A 23,416-nucleotide genomic window follows, 5' to 3' on the forward strand; every position below is an offset into this window, starting at 1 on the left:
AACAGAAAATGATAAATCCCATCCCTGGATGTTCTTCTCTACCGGTTTCGACATTTTGAAAAATAATTGGAATAACGTCTTCGTCAGGAGAAACAATTGATACAATATTATCACTGTGAAAGACACAAGGATACAACAATTATATGCAGGAATCTACTGCCTGTACTGGCTGGCTCAAGCTACCAACATGCAATTGTTTATACCATTAGTTACATTTTTTAAAATACATAAGAGGCACCATGTAGTGGCAAATCCCAAGGTGTCCCTGTTGTTCCAGAGTATCTAAAAAGGGGCTTTGTGGAACCCTAAAACCAAAGCAGACCACTGTGTCTCAAGTGGAATTACACCACCACCGTATGAAGAACCAGAAGCACCAAATACCCAACACAGAGGTCAAGGGGCCAGACTGACCTGACTCACAATGTCATACGCTCTAATTGGTCAAACCCGTTAAGTGTGACTCAAAGAAATTCAACAGGATTTCAAAAATCTGAAATGACATGTTAAACATCATAAATTGAAGAGCCATGAGTTCAGTGCTGCCTGAGGGCATTGAAAAAAGCCAATGCACTTAAGTGTGAGTGACCCGCCACTCGCCTCGAAAAACAAAACTGGAATTATTCCAGTGGTCGGACAACTGTTGCTGATGTTGGTGTTGACTCAGCACAAGTGAATTGAATTTCAGTTGAATCTGTCCGGGAAAAAAACAAAAAAACAGGAGGGGGAGTTTGGTTAACTCAATGTCATGGGGTCATACTGTTGTTCATAAAGAGACCCTGTGTTCACTTAAAAATGCTAAAGTGGTTATAAATTGCACTTTTGGGTAATTATGTTCACATTTAGGTTAGTTTAGTTGGGCAAGTATAGGTATTTTGTCCCTTATACTGACAATCCCCACGATTCAGATTGTACCATTTAACGTTGGGAGCGTCCGTGTTTATGTTGGGAAAGGGGCATTCGTGTTTAGAATGGTTTACAAGTTCTATTTAGAAAATATATTGACCATTTGACTAAAAATGCCCGTGACCTAAATTGCACTGCTTATAAGAGTGAACACCCATGTTTGCAATGGAAAGCACATTTCACGTTAACGCGGAGTACATAACGTGAATACGGACTCACACGTTACAGCAGGGGGCGAGTGCTGCTAAGGTTGCTCGAATAAAGCCCAGAAAGCTTGCACTGTTAAACCTGATATTTACATCGCACGAATGCATGTACTTACAACTGAAGCCTGCTGAAGGTGGCCGTACGTGCTCCCGCAAGGATATTCCAATCTGAATCTGCCGTCATGTCGGCAGTCCCCTGCGGGAAACAGAACCGAGGTCTCATCAAGGAGTTTCCCAAGTCATAACGCAGTGGGCCAATTGCATTTAAACATTAAATGCATGACGTAAAAGGAGGCTCCCTCAGTAATCCTATGATTGCTGGGGAAGCCTGTCACGTGGTTCGGGACCATGCAAGTCTTAAAGGGGCTGTATAGATGTAACAATGCGTTTTGAGCAAGCGGCTTTTTTTGAGTTAACTGCATTTATGAAGACACGCTTCTATTTAGAACCCAAAACTATTAGCGGAACACAGGCTGTAATAATGTTTAAGAGGAGCACTATTGGTGTTAGAGTCACAATATACTAAGCCGCAGTTGCTGTATGTTGTTAAAGAACATACAAAACAGTTTTTTGTGATTATTAGTTATTGTTACTAAACCAATAGATTATTAATTATTGTTTCTATACCAATAGAGATCATAATTGGCTGGAACAAAATTGTTGTTGTAGTGCGTCCCAAAGGCCAAGCAGTTATAAGAGAGGCATAATATATATGATATATATGGCATGACAAGGAGGGGATGGTATCAACGTGAATTGAACTCCCAACGTTCCATCGTGTTAAGTCCTTTATCAAATGTTTTAAGATTGAAAATCCACAGTTGTTCTTTGTATGACAACTTGTTCTTGGTTAGAGACATTAATTTGAACCCAGTGGTGGGACACTATCCTTCTACTTCGTGTACAGCCTGTATATATTCAAGGAAAATGATCACATTTGTGGGAGAAGGAAAAACATGGGACTTAAGGGCTTTTACCACTTGTAAAAGCAAAAATGTGGTATATGCAGTCCAATGCCCTTGTAACAAATTCTATATAGGAAAAACCTCAAGAGAGGTACATGTTCGTATCAACGAACATCGTTCAAAAATTCGAACCCGCAACCTTAATGCCCCTATGGTTCTTCATTTTGTGGAGACAGGCCATAATGTAGAAGATCTTACGTGGTTCTGTGTCGAGAAAATTGTTACCAGTGGACTTATTCAGACCAAGAACAAGTTGTCATACACAGAACAACTGTGGATTTTCAATCTTAAAACATTAGATAAAGGACTTAACACGATGGAACGTTGGGAGTTCAATTCACGTTGATGCCATCCCCTCCTTGTCATGCCATATATATCATATATATTATGCCTCTCTTATAACTGCTTGGCCTTTGGGACGCACTACAACAACAATTTTGTTCCAGCCAATTATGATCTCTATTGGTATAGTAACAATAATTAATAATCTTTTGGTTTAGTAACAATAACTAATAATCACAAAAAACTGTTTTGTATGTTCTTTAACAACATACAGCAACTGCGGCTTTGTATATTGTGACTTTAACACCAATAGTGCTCCTCTTAAACATTATTACAGCCTGTGTTCCGCTAATAGTTTTGGGTTCTAAATAGAAGCGTGTCTTCATAAATGCAGTTAACTAAAAAAAAGCCGCTTTCTCAAACGCAGTGTTACATCTATACGGCCCCTTTAAGACTTGCATGGTCCCGAACCACGTGACAGGCTTCCCCAGCAATCATATGATTACTGAGGGAGCCTCCTTTCACGTCACGCATTTAATGTTTAAATGCAATAGGCCCACCGCGTTATGACTTGGGGAAACTCCTTGATGAGATCTCGGTTCCGATTCCCGCAGGTGACTGCCGACATAATGGCAAATTCAGATTGGAATATGCTTCCGGCAGCACGTATGGCCACCTTCAGCAGGCTTCAGTTGTAAGCACACCCATTTGTGCGATGTAAATATCATGTTTAACAGCGCAACCTTTCTGGGCTTTATTTGAGCAACCTTAGCAGTACTCGCCCCCTGCTGCAACGTGTGTGTCCGTATTCACGTTATGTACTCCGCGTTAACGTGAAATGTGCTTTCCATTGCAAACGTGGGTGTTCACTCTTATAAGCAGTGCAATTTAGGTCACGGGCATTTTTAGTCAAATGGTCAATATATTTTCTAAATAGAACTTGTACACCATTCTAAACACGAATGCCCCTTTCCCAACATAAACACGGACACTCCCAACGTTAAATGGTACAATCTGAATCGTGGGGATTGTCAGTATAAGGGACAAAATACCTATACTTGCCCAACTAAACTAACTTAAATGTGAACATAATTACCCAAAAGTGCAATTTATAACCACTTCAGCATTTTTAAGTGAACACAGGGTCTCTTTATGAACAACAGTATGACCCCATGACATTCAGTTAACCAACCTCCCCCTCCTGTTTTTTTGTTTTTTTCCCGGACAGATTCAACTGAAATTCAATTCACTTGTGCTGAGCCAACACCAACATCGGCAACAGTTGTCCGACCACTGGAATAATTCCAGTCTTGTTTTTCGAGGTGAGTAGCGGGTCACTCACACTTAAGTGCTTTGGCTTTTTTCAATGCCCTCAGGCAGCACTGAACTCATGGCTCTTCAACTTATGATGTTTAACATGTCATTTCAGATTTTTGAAATCCTGTTGAATTTCTTTGAGTCACACTTAACGGGTTTGACCAATTAGAGCGTATGACATTGTGAGTCCGGTCAGTCTGGCCCCTTGACCTCTGTGTTGGGTATTTGGTGCTTCTGGTTCTTCATACGGTGGTGGTGTAATTCCACTTGAGACACAGTGGTCTGCTTTGGTTTTAGGGTTCCACAAACCCCCTTTTTAGATACTCTGGAACAACAGGGACACCTTGGGATTTGCCACTACATGGTGCTTCTTATGTATTTAAAAAAATGTAACTAATGGTTTAAACAATTGCATGTTGGTAGCTTGAGCCAGCCAGTACATGCAGTAGATTCCTGCATATAATTGTTGTATCCTTGTGTCTTTCACAGTGATAATATTGTATCAATTGTTTCTCCTGACGAAGACGTTATTCCAATTATTTTTCAAAACGTCGAAACTGGTAGAGAAGAACATCCAGGGATGGGATTCATCATTTTCTGTTGAACATACCCACTCCGTGGAATAGAGCACATTTTTGGTTAATGGCTGTGCTCATACACATTCTATGTGGATAAAATTAAATATTTAAGACTATGTGGGGCTAATTTATGAAATGCTACCACATATGGATTGCACTAAAAGTTTTAGTCCAAACTTTTTACTGTGAGTGAATGAGGTTGATTGATTTGAGTTGCAAATGATGGTTTGACTGTTGATGAATGATGGTGATGTAAGTTTTTATTATCTGGTGTCTTATGCGCCCCTGCAATGTTAATGTAATTTAATGTCTGTGTATTAATTAATGATCAATTCATTTTTGTAAAATAATGTATCTCAATAAATACATTTTTGATATTTTTAAATATAAAAAACAACCTCTGGACCATTTTCTCTGTATATTGTAAGGTCCTATGATTGGCAGGAAGAGAAAGGAGTTGTTGATAACCAGTTTGGTGCTGATGCCAGAGAACCAAAGAATGTAAGGAGTGCAAGAGAGCCTGTTGTGGGCTCCAGGTCCTATTGCGACTAGTGGTTCGGGAGCCTGGGCTGGGTATTAGGCCTTCTGTGTTCAGTAACTTCTCTCCATGCTGACACCTTTTCCCCTGGTCATCCTCACTTGAATTTACCGGCACCTAATAGGCACACTTCTAACCCCTCTGACTGTACAATAATTTAAAACCTGAGTCTCGAATGTTCTGTGGATCCCACCCCATCCCAGTTCGACATTCCCAGCAACCGCCCATTTTGACACGGACACTAGACATGTGCATTGAGAAGCTATTCTATCTCCAATGGAGTGACTCTTACCCTTTCCCCCTGGGCATGCAGGACACAATACCCTTCTAACCAGAATACCTTTTTCCATTTGTTTAAACTCAAGGCACTGGAACGAGGAGATGCTGAACGAAGCCAGCAAGCACATCTTGGCGGAAGTCTCCCTCCCTGGCTCGGCACCCGGAGGAATGGTGGCGTACAGGAGGTCTCTCACCATCGGCTTTTTCTTCAAGTTCTATATGGAAGTGTTGTTGAAATTGAAACACATGGTAAAAACCTTTGCTACGCCCCTTACTGCTCAACCCCTCAGAAGTTACAGGCATCAGGCTTTGCTGACCAAATTATCAGTGTTGCGTCCATGCCTAGACCCGAGTGTTGCATTGAGAAACTCTTGAAAGCGGCAGCAGTAGAGTGGAGCACTCTTTTGTAGACTAGCAGCAGTGGACAGGCATGATTATACGGGTTATTTGTTCCATCTAGTTCTCAGTGCTAGTACTTTCTTTGAAACGAACATTAAAATAAGGGCCTAGGCGTAGTTCATTTTGGGCTGCTTGGAGCATTTTTACTTTTTGCCTCCCAGTGCTGTCTGTTTACTTATGAATGTTCTATCCTGTGAGGGATGTGCTTCCGTGTGAGGATAGGAAAAGATACATAATGGCGTAAGGGATAGGTGCTTTTTGTCTGGTACACAAACGCAAAAAGCAATGTTCAAGAATTATAAAATGTTGTCATCTTATATATAGGTCTAAGATATTGAACTGTATGTTTACCTTTGTTTCCCCCCCTCTGTGGGCTTCTTCATTCCAGAATGTGCCTTCCTCCCAAGAGGTCCCCGAAAATTACATGAGTGCCCTGGAGCCCTTAAGGAACAGTATGCCAAAGAGTGCGGAAGTCTACCAGGTCAGTGATGGCTGCATAACACTGAGCAATCTCCCAAATGCTATAGGTAGAAATCGGTCTGTGTGATTGATAATCACCAAAACAGCCCAACTATTAAAAATGCCAGATGCTAAAGGCATAGCGGAGCTCAATGCTCCGCGCATAACAACTACGTTGGTGAGGGTGCGCTGTATAAATACCTTTAACATTAACATAAATAAAGGAGCTAAAGACAGGCGTAAAGGTGTTACGCCTGTCTTAACACCTATATTCACACTCTGGGGAGTTTCTTTGGGAGTTGAAGGCGGAGGAGGGCATGGAACAGGTTTTCCGTTTACATCCCCCCCTCCACTTCCCCCACCGCCTCCAAAAACCACTTAGTTTTACGCCAGCATGGCATTTTCATGCTGGTGAAACACCAGTGGATTCCTATAGAATTCGCTGGCCTTTCACACCAACAAAAAGCTGGCGTTTACTCAATTTGCACTGTGGAGTGTAAACAGGAGGAGTAAAGGTGATTTCAACAGCAGTTTGCACCCCCGTGTTGCTGTTTGCAGTGCAAATGATGACAATTGCACAGAAGGGGCCGGTTTACACCTAAGTGCAAACGTAACATGTCCCCTCCAGCAATTTCCTCCTGGGAGCAACACGGGGTCCACTGCCTTTTAACAGACCAAGTATGTTTGTTTAAATCACAAAGTTTGCAAAGCACCCCACAGTGGCTGCAAGAAGCAACATGAGGTCTCAGTTTCTGCACTGCAATGATACACAAGTTCATACTCGTGGCATTTGATTTAGCCACTAGACCACACCTCTCCATGCCGGTCTTTTTAATGTCATATTGTGTAATGTACTAGTGTTTCTAAATGCGTCCATATGTAAGGTATAAGAGGAGAACATAGAGACAATAGCGTAATTTAAAAAAATCGTAAATTGCATGCCGGGACCACCCCTGGTAGCTCTTACTTGCTGTGGGGTCCCATGCATGCAATGTTAAATGTCCACGAGGCATAGTGGGCAAGGAAAGAACAAAAGCAAGACAAACTAGCTTTTAACCCTTCATTTTTCCTCTGCATCTCGTGGAATGCAAGGTAAATGTAGCATGCAAAAGTGCTCTGCAGGCGGTATTTACAATGGGTTCCCATGGGATTCCTAAGCCAGGTTTTGACCATTTTGACAGGTTTTGATAATTTGCGTGGTGGATCCGATAGGAATCCATTTGTTGTACGCCTGCATGATGTTCTCATGCAGGCGTACAATAAAGGTCACTCACGAGACAGAGGAGGGGAGCACTGGAGAGATCTTGTCTCCACTCAGTGCCCCTCCTCAGTCTCGTTATTGCTGCAGAAGAATGAGGCGGCACTTTGAATGGAGGTGTAAAAGCATGTTTACTCCATCATTTAAAGTGCCACCTCATTGAACATGAGACTGGAAGTGAATTGTCCAAGATCAAACAGTTTGGGGCAACCCTTTTTTGTTATTTCTTGTACTCTCACATTCAGTAGACAAGAAAACTGTAGTAATAAAGTGATGAGTACAAGATAACACAATTTTTGCCAGGCAGATAAACCAGGATTATAACTCAATGTTATGATTCCAAATTGACAATTTATCCAATAGACCACTTCCTTCCCTCACGTCCCTTTCCCATATTTGACTTCCACTCCATTTTCTTAACTTTCTCCTTTCCTACTTGTTCCCCTTTGCCTCCCTTAACCTCTATTCATCTATTTCACATCTCCTCCTGTGTGCCTGTGTTCAGTGGGAAAATGTGGAGGGAAGTTGTGTGTGTGCTTGTGGCTATATGGGTGTGTCTGTGCACATCGGGGGTGGATGGAGGGTGAGGTTTGCCCTTTGGGGTGTGGCTAGAGTGATGCTATTTATATGTTTTAAAAAAAATGTTATTAGTTTATAGTCCAATTAGTTAATTAAAACCGTATACACTATCTAAAATACAATATCAAAAATGTAACAATATGGGATACACAGAATTAAATTACACAAAATTACAATATTACAAAATGTCCAATTTACAACATTCTTCCAGTTTCAATTTCAATTGCTTTACATTATATTTCATTGATTTCCCTATCAACTAATCTTTCTTAGCACCTATTCATCAAATCATCCTCCTACGCATTACTGATATTGCTAATGTAAAATGCAAAGTAAGAGTCAAGATAAAATTCAAAGTTGTATTTTTAAAATACTATAAAAAGCCAATTTGCTAAAACCATTCTCCACTTCAATTCATTAAACCACTTGTTACACAATTCATTAAACTTCCCCATCTGGTGCAGTTTCTTTTCTCTCTCTCATGTGTATCCAGAATCTTCCCCTTCCCTTGTATTATTTTTGTTGTTCTCTTCACATGGGTTTATACATAATTACCTTCGTACTTCACAGCAGGGCGACTATATAACTGTTGGCCTTCTCCTCTCCTTTACTCCAGCTCTGTTTCACTTATAATTCTTTTCCATATATAATACGCTGCCCCTATGTAAACCAAAGTTTCAGCCATATAAATAGTTGATCGGAACTGGTTTGACGTAATCATCCTTATATCATGTACCAGAGCTGTGTATCCCCTGTAATACCATTCTATCAGTTTATCACAGGCAGTCAGTACATGTCTTATCGTCTTGATTGCTATATGGCAAAACCTACACAATCTTTTTTCTCTGGGTACCCCAGTCCATGCACCCATATATTCATTACAAGGTAGGATTTTGAATCTCAAAAGCATTATAAATCTAGAGAATTCCTTGTTTTTGATCTTCCACAAATAGCTGCGGGGCTGCGGGGCTGCGGGTCTGCGGGGCTTGGAAGAGAACATTCCTTGCAGGCTATATGTTACATATCGTCTCTTTTTGGCCAAAAATAGTATGGTTTTCAATTGTGTCCCATTGCATGGCTTTATTTTTCAGACATTTAAGCAGTTGTTTTACCTCGCCTGCTTTCTTCGGTAAATTCGAATTAATTTAATTTAAGAAGGTGAGAGTAGTATTTTTCAGGACCTTCATGAAATCATTCCTCTTCTCCCTCTTATCCATACTCCTCCAAACCAAATCCATCAAGCCATCTTCCATGTTGTCCTCTAACGTGATTTTAATATACAATATGCAGCATCTTATTTTCCATAGTGTGGCTAAGGAAGTGAGCCCGGGTTCGCATCATATTGCCTCCACAGGTGTGGATTTAGCCAGCTTCATGACTGGTCTCCACAGCTTCCCCTCTATTTTTCCCAGGTCCTCTGTATGTCTTGACACCACGGATTCCTATGAATACAGTGCGCTGGTACTATGCAACTCTTATAGACCTCCAAAAAGCCCTCCAGAGAGTGGCCCCCCTTTTGGGCCATGTGTGCTCTTATAACATTTCATTTTTTAACCACCCTATTTTATATCATATCATATCATGGTAGAAATTTCGGGGGAGATTATTCATAATTGACATGCCCACATATGCTTATGTATCTACCACCTCAATAATTTCAGTATCAATTTTCCATCTGAAATTATAACTTTCCTTCTTCCTTTTCGTTCCCCCAAATACCATAATCTTAGTTGTTTCCACATTAATACATAGGTTATTCTCTTTTGCATAAAAATGTATCTCATTTAACATCCTCTGTAGGCCTGTTGGAGTTTTATCTAATAAAACTGTATCGTCGGCATAAGTCATCCAACTAATAGCGAGCTCCCCAACCTTGGGTGGATGATTATTTGTACTTTCGAACCTTTCCCCCATATCTGCCACATACTGATTATACAGGACTGGAGATGTAACACAGCCCTGTTTTAAGCCCAGATTTGTTTTAATCGCCGGTGAGATGTTAGTTCCTTTATCTAGCCAGATTGTCACTGTGGTCTCCTGGTACATTTCTCTCAGAAAGTGTAGTATTGAGGGACAAATCTTCCAGTCTGCTAGTGTACTCCATTACTCACCTCTGTCGACACAGTCGAACGCTTTCGAATAATCGATGAAACATACATATAACTTAGTTGTCTTATTATTCATTGTATCAGCAACAATATGATTCAGCATGACCATGTTATCTAGGGTACTATACCCTTGCCTAAAGCCGGTTTGTTCTGGGGATAGCAGTTTATTCCGCTTACTCGATTGATTATTAGTTTGTAATAATAATGACCAGAATATTTTGCACCTGGTATCTGCCATGGCTAATAGGCGGTAATTTTTAGGGCAAGTTCTTATCCCTTTTTAAAATATGGGGATAAATCTGGCTTTTCGCCAGTTGTCTGGTATTTTACCCTTTTTCCATATCAAAGTATACAATTCCAGGAAATTAAATGCCCACTTTTCCGGGTTCCGTTCAACAACTATTTTAGCCAGCCTATCCGTCCCTGGGGCTCTGCAAGATTTTATCTTGTTTATTATTTTAGGATGCCAACTATACCAAAGGGAAATGTCATCTTATCACCATCCCAGCTCATTTTAATTATTCCAATTGACTTATTTTCCACATAATACAGCTGTGAAATATATTTTGTCCAGTCTTCTAATGTGATTATATTAACATCCGTGTTCTTGTCATCAATTAGGTACTGTCTGTAGAGGTACCAACATTTTTTCGAGTCGTGAGTTTTACATAGAGTGAAAATCATTTTCCAATTGGCATTATGGACATCCTGCTTATGGGCCTTAAGCCAATTTTATTATTTTGTTTGTATAGCGGCGTTTCTCTGTCTCTTCTCACTCTCATTTATTCTCTTATCTTTCTTCAGATTGTTTATTTCCACCTTAACCCCCTTTTTCCTATTGTTTATCTGACTATCATATAGGTTGTTATGCTTTTTCCCTGCTGATGGTAACTCTGCTATTAGTTTTCTGTATCATACCCAATAGGTCCCTTATCACCTCCAAACCATTAAGGGCTATATCTTTTTCATCTATGGGAAGTATGTTAAACATTTTATCAAATGTGTCTAATTTTCTTTCTGTCCAGAATATCCTGTTTCCTCCTGCTGTACATTGGATGTTCATGCTATCACCAATTCCACCTCTCTTTTGACGAGGCTTGGAGAGTGTACATTTTAATATTTTGCAGTCACTAAGGGGAGTCAATATATGTCAAAGCATTTCATTTGATTTAATGCACCCTTGTTTGCAAACATATAATCTAGTCTGTAACTCATATTTCCGTTTGACCAAGTAGGGTATCTTTCTCCCGGGACTCCTGGTTCTAAATATGTTAAACTCCAGCTCTGAAACATATTTACCCAGGTGATCTCATTTGTAATTTGTAAGGGGTGGTTCTTCTTGGCATCAAACTTGCCCAGATCTACTGGGGGGACTATCTCAAATTCCCCACACTAATCATTCAATTTTTCAATCTTTGTGGAGGCCTCATCACAATGAGCATTGAAGTACCCCACTACCAGGATGTCAGCTTTGGTGGAGTCAATTATCCATCCTTCGATTGTGTCAATTATGATCTTTCCCACAGCTTCTAAATTTACCCCACCAGGGCGAGAATAAACATTGCTTAAGAGTATTTCACCAGCGTAACCAAGCTTTCCAATGATGGTACTCATGATAAAGGGGGAATATCCAAATGTTTCATATTCTCTAATAGAGGACATTTAGCCCCGGTGCAAAGCCCCCCACTGGTTGTCCTTTACCCTCACAGATAGCGGGTTTTGTCAGGATTTTATAACCATCTAAAAGTATCGAACCATTGGCCCACGTCTCTTGTAGGACAAACACATCACAGCTTTTCAATAATTTAGTTCTATCTTTATCTAAGAAAGAACAAAACCCTCTGCTATTCCAAGAGATAATCATTATTTCTTGGTCAACCTTCTTATCTCAACATTCTTCCAGAATCCACCTCTCCATTTTGTTTTTACTTAAGTGGCCAAGTTCTATTTTTTCATTTTGCTTCAATTTGTTATTTCTTTTTGCAGTGGTGTTCCCAATGTTGTTACACACAATAATTTTGAAATCTTTCTTCCCTAGCCCACTGGAATATTCCCTTATTAGATCAACAATCACTGCTGTCCCAAACTGTATAATAATTGCCCAGTTATCCCAGCTACCAAATTCAGGGAGTATTACTCTCTCAATATCGGTAGTTTTTATAGATTGAAGTTGTGGGATCTTATGTAGACATTCTAGGAGCCAAATTCTATTTAGATATGATCTTTCTTCCTTAGGATGCCTCTCAATTATATTAATGCTCTTCCCCAGATTTATTACCAGCTCCTCTTGCCTGTTAAGCATTTATGGTCGTGTAGATGATGAAACCTCCGTCCCCAAGTACCACACGGGCAAGTATAGAATATAACTGCCTGTGCAATCTTTGGGGCCATAGGTGTGGAGTACCGTCAGCCTGGAACCAGGATTGCCGGAAGGAAACCCCCTGACCACTGTAAGGCAAGCACCGAGGTTAGGGAAATCAAGGCAAGGCATTGAATGGTTTAACAAGGACAAGCCACACTTATTCTTACCCCAATGTCAGTGGTCAGATACCCTGGGTGAAGTACTGGGCAGGGTTCTATAATGGTCAACGGCGGCAGGCAGCAGATGGTAATATGGTGGCACTCTTGATGGAAATTGACACCTGATTTTGCCAAGAACGTGAGCAAAGCACTGTGAAGGGAAATCCGTAATCAGTCCAAGATGAAGTCCGTAGTCGGAAACCAGCCAGTCACGACAGTAACAAGGGATGATCCAAATGCAAGTCCAAGTGAAAAACCGGGTTCGTAGTTTGATCCAGGAAAGATCGCCAAAGCAAAGGTACTGAGGAGAAGCAGAGAGGGTCTGTGAAACAGTCCGTGGTCAAGGATTCCAGGAAAAAGAAGCAAGGTAAGCGCTCTACAAACTTGCCGTAAGCAGCTGTTAAGCGAAGTACGAGCGTTCGCTCGAATCTTTTGAAAGACAGAAAGGTCATGTGAGTGTGTCACGTGTTACGCTCCGTGTCACATGAGCGTATCACGTGTTGCTTGAAGGGAGGTGCTTCCTGATCACGTGATGCGTGCTCCTCGTCTTGCGCAACCTATCGAGCATGTTACTTCCTGATCATGTGTCGCTTAACGCGACAGGGCCCCAAACCAAGTCGAAGACCATGAAGTGGCGTGGACAGCCTCCATGGTAACCGCCACTGGAGGTAAGGAGCTCAAGCCAGAAATGAGTTTCTCTTGAGTCGTTTGCTATGCTGCCATGAGCTGTAGACCAACCGCCATCGGGAATTACATGGGGACATGTGGGAAAATGGGAAAGGACTGTTGGTGGGGCGGTGTGTGACCGGGGACGTGACATTGCCCCATCCCTTACGCATTCTATCCTTCTTTTACAATTTTCTCCTCTATTTCTACTCATTGCTTATCTCTCCACTACACCCCTATACACCTCTTTTTCTTTGGGATTAAGTGATTCAATTTCCATATTAATAGGTACATCCAAATACTTCACCACCGATTCATTGATTTCCTTCTGCTCACTGCTATCATCGTTTTCATTCAGAGGAAGAACTCCTTCGGGGCCCACTGGCATGTTCTTCCCTTTTAGCCACTTTTCCATCCCATTCTCTTGTTTACTGTGGTTTTTACTACATACTCCCTTTTCTTTTGGATTCAGATTCAACTCAAATCTGTTTCCTATCTCTACACACTCCATATCCTTTAAGGATGTCTTTGCCAGGGCTATACTGTTTTTTTTGCTGTCATTCTTTTTTATTTTCCCCACTGTACCCTTACTTTTGACCCCTCTTTTGTTATTTCGTTTACGATGTATTCTTCGTTTTTTGCCTTGTGAGTGAGTATTTGCGTCAATAGTGGTATCTATACTTCTGATGCTCTCCACCCTAGCTTCATTTTCATGTGTTTCTAATATTTCAATGTCCATATCATTAATCTCACCACATACATCATTTACCATCATACACAACTTACTCAGATCTCCTGCAACCTCTTTCTTCCATTATGCCCTCTTTTCCCAAAGTGTGTTCATGTGGAGTTTCACTTCTTAATGGGGTCTTTAGAACCTTTTTTTCCCTTTCTGAGAATATAAATTAGCTATTGGGGGGGGCGATGTACTTTTGTTACCCTTTTTCCTTTTTGGGTTTTGGGATCTCAATTTTGGTCCCATCCCCACTCTTTTAATGTCTAACTCCCCCAATCACCCAGTTAGGGCGTACAGTCACACAGATGTTAGTGCTGTTATCCTACAAACCAAGTATCACACCTGCGTTCAGCACCTAATATCACCTAAACAAAGGTCTGTTCACAACCAACAACCACAATATAGCACCAGTTCAATATTTGCTTCCTGGTTTGAGCGGAAAATATCATGCAATGATATCTGCTTGTGCACCATATGGCTTCTCTCTACCAAGCCACTTTTAGAGATATCCACTCATACATTTACAACAGTGATAAATAAACTGTAATTTCTTAGGGTACAATCAAGCAATTTAGGTCATACTTTACTTAACGAGTACAAAAGGAGGATTACAAACATTTACTGTATGGAAAGGGTAGTACCACGCACCCCGAGACCCCGACCCCCCGAACAGCGGAACAGCAACTTTCAAAGCAATTTACGGAAAGTGCACAACTGCTGATTAAATAGGCCTTCTGGGAACGAGGGGGCGGGGCACCAGATGCTTGTTCCTAAAAAGTGGAGAGGAATACAAAAATTACACCATTAAAAAGGGGATTCCTTAAAAAATCCATCCACATATATAATTTACAGTCCATAAAGTCTATGAAGTAGCTGCCCCGTCAATTATAATGGTCCATACCGCGTTGAAATCCAGTAGTCTATAGGTTTTCCACAACGTTCCAAAGTTTTGACACACAGCGTTTCCCAGCAGAACAGCGATTTATGAAAAGCTCCCGTGCAAAGGCACGCGGCTGCTGATTAAATAGGCTTTCTGGGAAGGAGGGGGTGGGGCACCAGATGCTCGTTCTGCGTTGTAATCCAGTAGTCTTTAGGTTTTCCACAACGTTCTAAAGTTTTGAGACACAGCGTTTCTCAGTGGAACAGCGACTTTCAAAGCGACTTAAAAAAAGCTATGTATATGTAAGAATTGGGGTGGAGTAAGAGGGGGAAACTGCCTGTGGAGAAGTGTCTGGGACTTTGTGATGGGGATATATCTGTTGGTGTGAAAGAAGGGTTGTGTTGTGGAATGTTTCTGTGACAGAGGTTGGATGGATAGAGTGGGTAGATGTTCACATGAGGCTGTTGGTGGTGGTGCAGGGTGCGTCTACATGGGAAGGGTGTGGCTTTGTATAGGGTTCGAGTGAGCGGGAATGGGTTGGACACCTGAACAAAGAATGTCTGAGTGGTCCGATTTTTAATTACTGCGTAGGAAATGTAGGGTTAATATAGCCGGATGGTCGTTATTGGCAATAGTGTTTGCAGTCAATATTGCTAAAAGTTACTCTATAGAATACAGACTTATTTGCCAATGTACATAAGCAAGGAAGCTTCAATTAAAGGGTTTTGGCCACTGCTAAGAACCAAAGCACATCTCATCCTACACACCGGAGGGTGGTGTTGGTGAGAATGTAGTGAGTCACGGCTCGCAGGTCCCAAGTGGGAGTGGAGGTAGGGCAGACTTTTATTTTGTAGGCAGTGTACATGAAAATGAGTCTGTAAGTAAGAGACGTCATTATTTACAGTTCCTGAAAAGGAAGTCTATTTTACTGACTGCAATATTCTGGAAGTGTATACCCTAGGTCTCCATTTGTATACATTTGTTGGACATTATGAGTCTGTAGATTTCATTACTGCTGGTAAAACCATTTTTAGATTTGTCAGTGTGTTTTTGGCACAAAAATATAGCCGCTAAACCCAAACCGATGCTGTTGCGCAAATGCAAATATGACCATCTCAATAAATTGAAGCTATCTTCCACGGGCCACTTCAACCCTAATATTGTTCCTCTATGTGTGGCAAACACATAGCATAGACTTGTGCCTGGTTTGAATGATTATAGTAAGCAGTACCTCTTTGCAGCAACGAGGGTAAAAGACCATGGGCTACTGGCGGCTTTGTAGCAATTAGGGACTGGGGCAAAAATCTGCATGCTTTTTGCTATCTTTTGGCACACATTTTGAAAAAGGCGTTTTCTGCCCCCCTTCTTTTGTTCTCGAAACAATATATCGCAGGAATTACCCTCCAGTAAATCTGGAAAGAACATAATTCCAATTTCCGTTCCTGCGAAAAAAAATACTCTCACGGATAACATCATTGATTGGCACGAAAAGACGAAAACGACATCAAATTTAAAACTCATCCCACGCCACACTCAGACTTTAAATGTGCACAAATCCCCTTTTTTTAATCTCCCCCACATCCACCCTGAAGACAGTGCGACTTAACAGCAGGGGTGGACTCGGAACCAAAAGAGGCCCTGGAAATACAGCTCCATATTGCACATTTCCAGCAAGCCCAACCCTTTTCCTATGAGAAAATGTGGAAATAAAATAGGTTTACACAAAAAAGAGGCCCAGGGTGCAGAGGCCTTCCAGGAAATCTCCAGAGTTCCCTATAGGCCAGTCCACCCCTGCTAACCAGGGGCGCAGAGTACACGGGTGCTAAATTCGTCAAAGTCCCTTTCCTTACAATGGAATGTCCCCTCCAGCCCCCCACCCCAACGTCCCCTTGGAGCCCCCACCGGGAAAACCAAGGTCTATGCCCCTGCTGCTAACCTCCTTGCTAATATAATTTAAACAATGTTAAATCCCATGACATACATCAAAATCCAATAATAACGTCACGGTTTTTCACAAAACGACAGACAACACCACTTTTCTCTGAATAAAGGCAAACCCGAACAGACAGAAATAGTCTTTCCTAGTCCTTCCAAACTCGCCAACTGGTCCTGTTTAACCCACCCTTCCTCTACCCCTAACGAAGACATATCCTCGCTATTCTAATATCATGTTATGAACTCATTGTTTTCCATTCCTGTGGGAACTCCCGCGAGAAGTCCTTACATTGGGCCCAAAAAAAGGGCAGCGCTTCATTTCTGAAAAGTCCAACATGCTGCAATACATAAGGCATATATATTTATTTTTCACTGAAAAAACGTTGTTAGAGGGACGCTATGGTTACGTTGGCCCGATACAAATCCGTGAAATTCAGAGAAGACCACTTTGTTAAAGGGATGTTATGGTTAAGTTGCTCCAATAAAAATAATTTGGAATTCTATCAAAAATGTATGAAAAGTGACTTTAAGAGACACCAATAAAAACTTTATTAAAAAAAATTTGTGTTCAAGGCACTTTAGGCTATGTTAATTGACTTTTATACTGCGCAGATCACCATCGTAGTGGTCTGAAACCGCTGACACCTTGTCCGAATGAGTAAACTGTGACCGCATCCGGGATGTAACCCAGGCCGTGGTCTATGGATTGAACAAGAAGCAGGCAAAGAGGGGGAAAGTCAGAACAAAACAGATGGACAAAAGTCATCAAAATCGGGAAAGATAACATAGAGTTGAGTGTTGGTGGTTGCTGGGATGCATGTAGGATAGCATGGGTTTAGACCAAAACAAATCATAAAAAGAATTACTTTGAACAACATATGCTTGGGATTAAAATTATGTCTGAAGTGCATGGGGCATGACGTTCAGCCATGTCCCAGGCCCCACCAAAATACCCACAATATCCACTGGACCTAGCTTGCAACCACTACGCCATAATGGGACCGTGGGCCACTGTCCACGGCTTATGGCCATGGAACTTGGCCTCGCACCCTCGTGGTGGAATAGGGCTTTGCAATTGTTGCCAGCCCCACAAACCAAACTCCCCTGGTAGAGATTGGGCCTGGCCTGCAGCCTGGGTCATTGGTCAGTACGCCCCAATTTCGGGACCGTGGGACACTCAGTAACTTGTGGCCACGGCCACTGGCCTAACTCCCTGGGCCATGAGATTCAGCCATGTTGCCTGCCCCACGTATCAACCCAAAGTTAGCAATAACCATGGCATGTAGCCTGGCTCATTGGCCACTACACCCCCATAATGGGAACAGCGCCACTATTCATGGCTTGCGGCCATGGCCAGTGGCCACAATCCTTGATACATTGGCTTCAGCCATGTTGCAGGCCCACTAAGCATCTGGGAGTAGACACTGGACATTGCCACAGGCAAGGCCCTGTCCCCAGTTTAACCGCAGGTCCCTCGCCGGGCCCCAAAGTTATATCACTCATTTTTGCAAATACATTTTGACACTTTTGAAAAAATGAAACACTTGTCTGATCAACACCAAATTAGCAAAAGCATGCTTTCAAGACCTGGCTGAAGATCCTCTTACAAGTTTGGCCCGTCCAGCGGTTTGGGCTGCAGGTACGACAGACATTTCTTTCACATTCAAGTCAATCCATAGTTTAACATTTTGGTGACCCCTCCCATAACTTTGTGCCCTCTTAATGAAAATGCACCAAAATGTGCAAACAAATTTAAAGTTGGTTCTATATATTTTTTTGTAAAGTTTCAAGTAGGTTTGTTTAATGACGCCAAAGTTATAAGCCACCCAAAAAGTATTCTTCCTATGGAAAAGCCAACCTAACCATGACTACAGGGTCTCTACCGCAGACACTGTATCATACATATATTTGTACATATACATGAATGTCCGTTAACATTTCTCAAATTCGCGAACATCACAGCAATGTCCCCGAACATCTGAAATGTTTTCGGACTTCGGTAATGAAATAACACCAAATTATTTTCCCTTTTTTAGACATTCCACTCCATCCTCACCCCCTCAAATCTCCAGAGGTTGTTTCATTTTTAAGACAAGTGTAATGATGTGTTTTAAAATATTTTTTACTGCAATGTTAGCGGATTACAAGTACAGTTTGAGAATCCAACATGGCGGACATTACCGAGGTTTTGACGCACCTCAGGTTTCTTTATTGACCAATCAGAACCTTTGCGCGATGTCTGTGACCAGTCCGCTGCTCCCTGACTGGTCCACAGGCGCCCATGGAGCTGAATCAGGAAGTAAGTCTGCAGACCGAACCGAGATATCCCAGATTTCCTTTTACCTACTTTTTGGACTTTTTTAATAGAATCTGCTGGAAGGATTTACAACAAATTAGAAAAAGCATAGATTCAGGACAAAGCCTCCGTGCCCTGCAAGTGTAATGTAAATCTGTCCAGCGGTTCCGGCTGCAGCCGCAAGCAAGCATTTCTGTCCCATGCAAGGGTATCCAGATTTTGAAAAGTTTGGGATCCTTCCAACAACTTTGCGAAACTGCACACAAATTTGCAAAAGAATTCAGAGTTGGGTCTATATTTCTTTTTGCAAGTTCTGTCCAGATTCGTCGAACGGCGTCAGTTATAAGGCACCCAAAAACTGCTCTTCTTATCTGAATGCCTGCTTAACCATAACTACAGGGTCTCTACCTCAAACCCTGTTATATATGCCGTGGGCATCCTGTATTCTGCTATTTGAACAAATAAACTACTGGGCAGATTTGCACCAATCCGCCAAAAGGCACATCTGCACTACTTTGTGCCCAACTTGTTTTGGATTTGGAGCAAATCTGTCCAGCAGTTCAGGCTGTGCTCCGTTTCAATGGTGGCGCATTTTCGTCTAAGGAAAATCCAGCGCTGTCCTTGAAAGGTTGAGAAATATAAAAGCTGTTACTCTCCCCGGCTTCCTCATGACATTAACAAGTTGTAGCAAAATAGCAAGAGAATACAGTTGGTGCACACACCCCACATCCAGGGTGTAATGCCAAATGTTATCAATTGACTTGCTTTCTGAAATTCATTCAATAAATATTTCACTTTGTCTAATATGAGCAGAGATATTCTTTGCCAGTATCACAGACTTGATAAAGCTTTTGGAAGAATTAAACATTTGACCCATTTGTCTTACTGTCGTTCCATCTAAACATTCTAATATTACACACTGAATGTGGAGTGTGATTCCAGCTTGCATCACATTGTAATTTTGCCTGCATCCCAGAATCGTTGATAAATTAAGTCACTTAATGAAATGCATTGTGCATAAATGCATGCTAATATTGGGTAAATCTGCCACCTTGTTGCAGTGCATGTTTTGAGAAGAGGTGTATTTCGGGTTGCATTTTGATAGGTTTCCATGGACCAATTATAGGGGCTCATTATGAGTTTGCCGGTATACTGTACAAGTGCTGGTAATTCCGTTTACCAGCCCTTTTACCATTTCGTCCAAGTACGAGTTGGCAGAAACGCTGTTGCCAGTATTACTGGCACCGGTATCCCCAGTTCCGGAAAAACCAGCAATGGAATTTCCGACTGGACCTTAAACAAGCGCTGGTATTACCGGCATACCGGTATGACTGGCAAATTACGAGTTTGGATTCACCGGCAAAACCTAGGCGGAGATACCAACACCACGCAGCAGCTGCACACAGGTGATGGAAATGGGGCCACAGATGCACCCAATACACTCAGGTGGACCCAATGCACACTGAAGAGTACAAACGGGCCACACCATCTCCAAGAACACTTTCCCACAAAACCATGCTGCCACTCATCACAGTGCTACCTAGAGCTGCAGGGGCTGAAGGACCACCAGAGGGAACAGAGGGCATTTTCCTCACTGGTGCTGGGGTAAGGCGGTGAGAGGCTAGGTGCTGTGAAAACGCCGTAATTATTTGCGTTTTTATAGTATATTTTACCACGCCACAGAGCGTGTGTGTCCCCGCTCCCCCTCCCCTTGTGCTGTTCTACATTGTGTGGCCTGACTTCCTTCCTCCCTCCCCGCGCTCCCATTGGTTTTTGGGACCGCTGCCTGGAAACCTTGCAGCCCTGAGCACTATTTCCACACTGGTGCTGGGGTGAGGCAGTGAGAGGCTAGGTGCTGTGATAAACCAAACGGTGTCTCACTATCTAGACCCCGGGGATCTCTTGCTCGGGTGGCCAGGGGATGGCCATCGCCTTTGGATTCAGACCCTAGGGGTGGACAAGTGCGGGAGGATCACATGGGTGAGGGGTGCTCTGGGAGTGGGGGTGAGACATCCGATGGCAAGGCGCGGTATCCCCCTCTTCACTACACATACCCAACACTTCCTTCACCTTTATAGGTTGTTGTAAGTCTTGTGCCGTTTCCCCCTCCCCAATTCCAACAGTTACACACATCAAAGGGAGGTTTAGGAGAACAAACACAACACGTCTCACAACAACAACATCGTTCCCCTTCTGATGATATTTGTACCTCCTCTCAAAAAAACGACAACTCCCACAATTCCTACCTCCACTCTAGAATCGTATTTACCAAACCACTGGGACGAAGAAGAGGCGAGAAGGAGCTATGAAGATTACCCTTAGAAACCAATGCACATGGGATTCCTATGGGCAGTCGCCATTTTGTCCCGGAAATTTGGTCAGGCAAGGTCAGGCTTCCCTTTACAATCATTCCCACCTGAAACCTGTTAACTCTCCCAGGAAGTATAAAAGGTGGAACACAAAGACACACTTTGAGCAAGCTGGGTATTCTGCATGGTGCACAGAGGCTGAGAGGAGAGAATTTGAGCTGGTATTGTGCATTTTGGAGAAGCGGCGTGTGTTTTTTGAACTCTGCTAATTCCTCACCAGCATTGCGAGCAAGCGAGCGAGGAGGGCTCCTGCTCTTGCTGGAATCCGCTTCCTCCTGCTCTTGCTGGAATCCGCTTCCTGGAGGAGGCGGCTGCGAGGACTGACACGTGACTGATCACGTGATCCAACGCCGTATTTGAAGCAGACACAGCCACCCTTGCGGCGTTAAGCCCGTCGGGGACAAGACCACTGGCTGTTGTGCGGCTGTTAGGGGCTGGAGGTGCACGCTACAAAGGTATCCTTTTTACAGCATCAGCCTGATAAGAGCTTTATGATGAAATAGCACTGCATAAAACAAAGAAGCGTATTTGTATAGACACATTAATCCTGAGGCAGATAAGGCACGTTTGGCCCTACATCCACAGCTTCCTAAACGGCGCACACTTTCAAGGCTGGATTTTACTCGACCCAATCAGCCAAGTATTACATCTGTTTATCGGTGGAAGCTGTGGGCCCCCTGGCCTTTGATCCACCGTACTCCAAGAGGAACTTACATCAAGTGCGTGCTGGCACTGACCTAGACTGCTTACTCCTACGCCTGTAAACTGGTGGAGACTGCGGGCCCCCCGGGCTTTGATCCACCGTACTCCAAGAGGAACTTACATCAAGTGCGTGCTACCACTGACCTAGACTGCTTACTCCTACGCCTGCAAACTGGTGGAGACTGCGGGCCCCCGGACTTTGATCCACCGTACTCCAAGAGAAATTTACATCAAGTGCGTGCTAGCACTGACCTAGACTGATTACTCCTACGCCTGCAAACTGGTGGAGACTGCGGGCCCCCCGGCCTTTGATCCACCGTTGTTCAAATAGCAACCACAAGCAACACGTGAGCCAATACCTGTATATCTGAGCACCGAGTATACAGGTTTCTTGGCAGAGAGACTGCACCGCGTAAATAATTAGGAGCATCCAAAATAGCATCTCAACCAACGATAAATTCAGTAATGACTCCACCACAAACAAGACTTCAGACAAAGAATACAGTCACACCCAATATCAAGATCAAAGGACTAAAGAAGCCTTTAGGAAAGGATTCATTAAAGGAACACGATGATAATAGCGCACACTATAAGGTAGAGAAAGTCCTTCCTCTAGCAACAACGCCAGAAAAAAATGACAGCGCTCTAAATCATCCAGGACAAGGAATAAGAAGCAGTAAATACTGTGGAAAAAAGTGATGGAAAAGAGATGAGAGAGGAAATAGCGACAGAACACAAGAAAATTGGGAATAATATTATCCCCAGAACAAGTGATGAAAAAAATAAGCAAATGGAAAAAAGTAATGCAACTGAAATAGACTCAAAAAGAGACAGACAAACAAATGAAACAAATATCACACTAAACTAACTGAAGCATGAAAAAGAAATATGGAAATACCAGATAGCACACGAGGAAGAAGAAAAGGAATTAACCCAGCAGCAGAAAGCCAAAAAGGCAAGAAGAAAATGGCAATCACTCTACGAGAGTAGAAGACAATCTCAAGCGCCATCAATCAAAATGGACCAACAAGTAAACCCCAAGGAAGCACGTCTATCGCTTGATATAACCGAAATTGAAAATCTTATGAAAAACCACGAAAAAAGGAAAGAGGTATTTGGCAACAAACAACCTCACAATACAACGGACGTGGAAGACAGCAATGCCCAAGACATACAAGAACGTAGAAAATCAATCGAGAGAAAATACAAAGAAAGACAGCAAAGGACAAGCAAAGGTAACTCCGTTGTAGACGAACCAGCAAAAAAAAACTACAAACCATTTCACCCAGAAGACACATCAACACCAAACATATGTGGATGCGAGAAAGGATATAACCAGGAAATGGCATTAATACCAACATCGATGCTGGATCTCCAAAATAAGTTAATCACGACAACATCACAATCTCTCATCCCATATATGAAATTGCAAGAAGCCCTA

General features: G+C 42.4%; 1 protein-coding gene across 1 annotated transcript in view; it reads left to right on the forward strand.

Annotated features, from left to right (window-relative positions):
* LOC138488462 (aldehyde oxidase 1-like) overlaps positions 1–23,416 on the forward strand; it is a 705,629-nt gene that overhangs the window by 334,247 nt on the left and 347,966 nt on the right. The window contains exons 15-16 of the mRNA XM_069615436.1: positions 5,155–5,317; positions 5,856–5,948. Coding sequence (XP_069471537.1) covers positions 5,155–5,317; positions 5,856–5,948 — 256 coding nt within the window. The remainder of the gene's footprint in view (positions 1–5,154; positions 5,318–5,855; positions 5,949–23,416) is intronic.

Source organism: Ambystoma mexicanum, chromosome 9 (genome assembly GCF_040938575.1).
Source record: "Ambystoma mexicanum isolate Mex_15411 chromosome 9, UKY_AmexF1_1, whole genome shotgun sequence".
Classification (NCBI taxonomy): Eukaryota; Metazoa; Chordata; class Amphibia; order Caudata; family Ambystomatidae; genus Ambystoma; species Ambystoma mexicanum.